The sequence below is a fragment of the Acomys russatus genome, chromosome 7 (assembly GCF_903995435.1).
Source record: "Acomys russatus chromosome 7, mAcoRus1.1, whole genome shotgun sequence".
Classification (NCBI taxonomy): Eukaryota; Metazoa; Chordata; class Mammalia; order Rodentia; family Muridae; genus Acomys; species Acomys russatus.
Window position 1 is genome coordinate 58,235,021 of NC_067143.1, and position 3,647 is coordinate 58,238,667.

The 3,647-nt window shown below is 41.0% G+C and overlaps 1 protein-coding gene and 1 pseudogene across 1 annotated transcript; one reads left to right on the forward strand and one right to left on the reverse strand.

The window, feature by feature from the left end:
* Positions 1 to 421: 421 nt before the first annotated feature.
* On the forward strand, positions 422 to 1,570 carry LOC127192024 (elongation factor 1-alpha 1-like; annotated as a pseudogene).
* A 761-nt stretch (positions 1,571 to 2,331) lies between these two features.
* LOC127192299 (olfactory receptor 10K1-like) lies at positions 2,332 to 3,297 on the reverse strand. The gene has a single exon (XM_051149624.1). It carries the CDS (start codon positions 3,295 to 3,297, stop codon positions 2,332 to 2,334), a length of 966 nt encoding a protein of 321 aa, XP_051005581.1.
* Between the last annotated feature and the right edge of the window lie 350 nt (positions 3,298 to 3,647).

Sequence of the window (3,647 nt, forward strand, 5' to 3'; positions counted from 1 at the left end):
CCTTGATACAGTATTTTGAGTAAGATTATAGCTACATACAGAACATTCCAACTCCCTGAATTTGTAGAGGAATGGAAAGAATGGATTTTGACAGAGTTTCTATACTTTTCATAGAATTGGATGTATTAAATCTCTCTCTCTCTCTCTCTCTCTCTCTCTCTCTCTCTCTCTCTCTCTCTCTCATGTCTTTAGTAGTACTATTTCCTTCTACTTTACCTCTCCTCACTCCTTTCATTTCCCTATCCTCTATCTTTCTTCCTCTTACCCTTCTCTTTTTTCCTTCATCTCTCTCTTCTCTTCAGCCCCATTCAGTTTAAGTTAAGCATATTGAGTTTTGTTTGTTTCACTTTGGTTTTTTTTAACAACAGGTTTGCCATTAGAAAGCAGGTGCTGTGAAAACCACCACTAATTCAAAGCCAAAATGGGGAAGGAAAAGACCCACATCAACATGGTCTTTATTTGACATGTAGATTCCAGCAAGTCCACCACAACCAGCCACCTGATCTACAAATGTGGTGGAATCAACAAGTGAACCATTAAAAAGTTTGAAATGGAGGCAGCAAGATAGGAAAAGTCTCCTTCAAGTATGCTTGGGTATTGAACAAACTGAAGGCTGAGTGTGAGTGTGGTATCACTATTAATATCTCCCTGTGGAAATTTGAGAACAGCAAATACTATGTGACTATCATTGATGCCCCAGGACACAGAGACTTCATCAAAAACATAACTACAGCCACATCTCAGGCTGACTGTGCTGTCTTGATCATTGCTGCTGGTGCTGGTGAATTTGAGGCTGATATTTCCAAGAACAGGCACACCAGTGATCATGCCCCTCTTGCTTACACCCTGTGTGTGAAATAGCTGATTGTTGGTGTCAACAAAATGGATTACACTGTGCCACCCTATAGCCAGAAGAGATACAATCAAATTGTTAAGGAAGCCAGCACCTACATTAAGAAAATTGGCTACAACCTGACAGAGTAGCATTTGTGCCAATTTCTGGTTGGAATGGTGACAACATGCTGGAGCCAAGTACCAATATGCTTTGGTTCAAGGGATTGAAAGTCACCTACAAAGATGGAAGTGCCAGTAGCACCACACTGCTGGAAGCTTTGGAATGTATCCTGCCACTAACTCTTCCAACTGACAAGCCTCTGCAACTTTCTCTTCGGGATGGCTATAAAATTGGTGGTATTGGCACTGTCCCTGTAGGCTGAATGGAGACTGGTATTCTTAAACCTGTCATGGTGGTTATCTTTGCTCCAGTGTCACAACATAAGTCAAGTCTGTTGAAATGCACCATGAAGCACTGAGTGAAGCTCTTCCTGGGGACAATGTGGCCTTCAATGTAAAGAACATGTCCATCAAACATGTTAGATGTGGCAATGTAGCTGGTGATAGTAAAAATGACCCACCAATGGAAGCAGCTGGATTCACTGCTTGGGTGATTATCCTGAACCATCCAGGCCAAATTAGTGCTGGCAATGATGTTATCAAAGCTGTGGACAAAAAGGCTTCTGGAGCTGACAGAGTTACCAAATCTGCCCAGAAAGCTCAGAACTTTAAATGAATATTACCCCTAACACCTGCCACCCCAGTCTTAATCAGTGGTGGAAGAAAGGTCTCAGAACAGTTTGTCTCAATTGGCCATTTAAGTGTAGTACTAAATGATTGGTTAGTGACAACAATGCATCATAAAACCTTCAGAAGGAAAGGAGAATATTTTGTGGACCATTTGTGTGTGTGTGTGTGTGTGTGTGTGTGTGTGTGTGTGAGAGAGAGAGAGAGAGAGAGAGAGAGAGAGAGAGAGAGAGAGAGAGAGAGAGAGAGTTTTAAGTTATTAATTTTCAAAACCAGTATTTTTTTAATGGAAACAACTTGACCAAAAATCAATAACAAAATTTTGAGACCTTTTAAAAGTTTAATGAGAAAAAATTAAAATTAAAACTAAAAAACATGATTAGTATCTCTGTTTCTACATATACAATATATATACACATATTAAATATTTACTGGCATTTTAGTGTTCCATTGAGTTTTGCAGTAACAAGACTGAAACTGGACTAGATCTATCTGGCACTTAGAAAATAACAATTAAAATCTGAATGCGTGGGCTTATGCCTTTATTCTAGCAGAGAGAGGCAGATCTCTATGAGTTCAAGACCAACCTGGTATTCATAGTGAGTTACAGACTATCTGGAGCTATATAATGAGACCCTTTATATCTCAAACAGAAAACAAAATAACAAAACAGGAAACAATTGCTCTTTTCACTAAATGATGGTCTTAATTTTTAAGTCTCCCATGCTCCCCAACACTATATACATTTTTTCAAATCTTTTGGGCTCTTTTATTGATCATTTGAGGGGAAAACCTGATTATACTGCCTATGCCTTTCCTCAGGGCTGCCTGCATGTCTTTGTTCCTTAGGCTGTAAATGATGGGGTTGAGCAGAGGTGTCAGAACTGTGTATGTCACTGCCAACAGTGTGTCATCCCTGAAAGAGTCACTGTTCTTGGGCCTCAGATAGACAAAGCAAGCAAATCCATAATGGATGAACACCACGGTGAAGTGGGATGAGCACGTTGAAAAGGTCTTATACCTTCCTTTGGCAGAGGGCATCTTCACAACTACTCTCACAATGAAGACGTAAGAAACCATGATCAAAATAAAACTACCCACCAAGGTAAAGGCAGTGAATGCAAGGAGAATCATTTTCTGGTAAAAGGTGTAATTACAGGCAAGTGAGACCACAGGCTCTATATCACAAAAAAAGTGTTGAATGATGTTGGAGTTGCAAAAAGTCAAGGTAAATATTATGGTAACAATACACAGAGAAACTGAGAAGCCAAGCGTAGCAGAGGCCATGATGAACTGAAGGCAGATCTTATGGGTCATCAGGAGCGGATAATGCAGGGGGTTGTGGATAGCGGTGTAACGATCATAGGACATGGCAGTCAAGATGAAGCAGTTATTGCCTCCCAAGCCAAAGAAGAAAAACATCTGTGTGGCACACTCAGGGAGAGAGATGGCCTTGCTCTCTGACAGCAAGTCTACTAACATGCGGGGCAGGATCACCATAGTGGTGCAGGTTTCTGAAAGAGACAGGGCAAAGAGGAAGAAGTACATGGGAGAGTGAAGGCTGTGATTGAGCTTGATGGCCACCATGATGGATGCGTTTGCTAAGACGATGGTCACATGGGAGAGGAGAATCACAGTGAAGAGCAGATTCTGCAGTTCTGGGAAACTGGAAAATCCCCACAGAACAAACATAGTCACTGTGCTGTGATTGCCCATCCTCCTGGTGGCAGTGATTTTGCCCAAGAGTGGATGTGTGCTTAAGGAGAAGCCTAAGTGATGATTGTGGGAACTTCTGCGCTGATGTCACCAGGATTTGAATTAAGGTCACCAGAGTTAACAAACTTAATAACCTTAAAGATATACCTGTACGCAGGGTGCCGATAGCAAAGTTTGGGGTCTAAGTGATGAAAATATTTCCAGTATGTAGATCTGTTCAAAACCATAAAATGGGCTTAAGTACCTTCTTGGGCTCTAATCACAAAACTGCTCTTGATATTTGTGTTTCTCAATCAGGATCTGCATGAGAAGAAAAATATGTACAAAATTGCTTTGCTCTCAGCACCTGG

Excerpts from the sequence above, each read along its gene's own strand:
- LOC127192299 (XM_051149624.1), bottom strand. The coding sequence starts at position 3,297 with ATGGGCAATCACAGCACAGTGACTATGTTTGTTCTGTGGGGATTTTCC.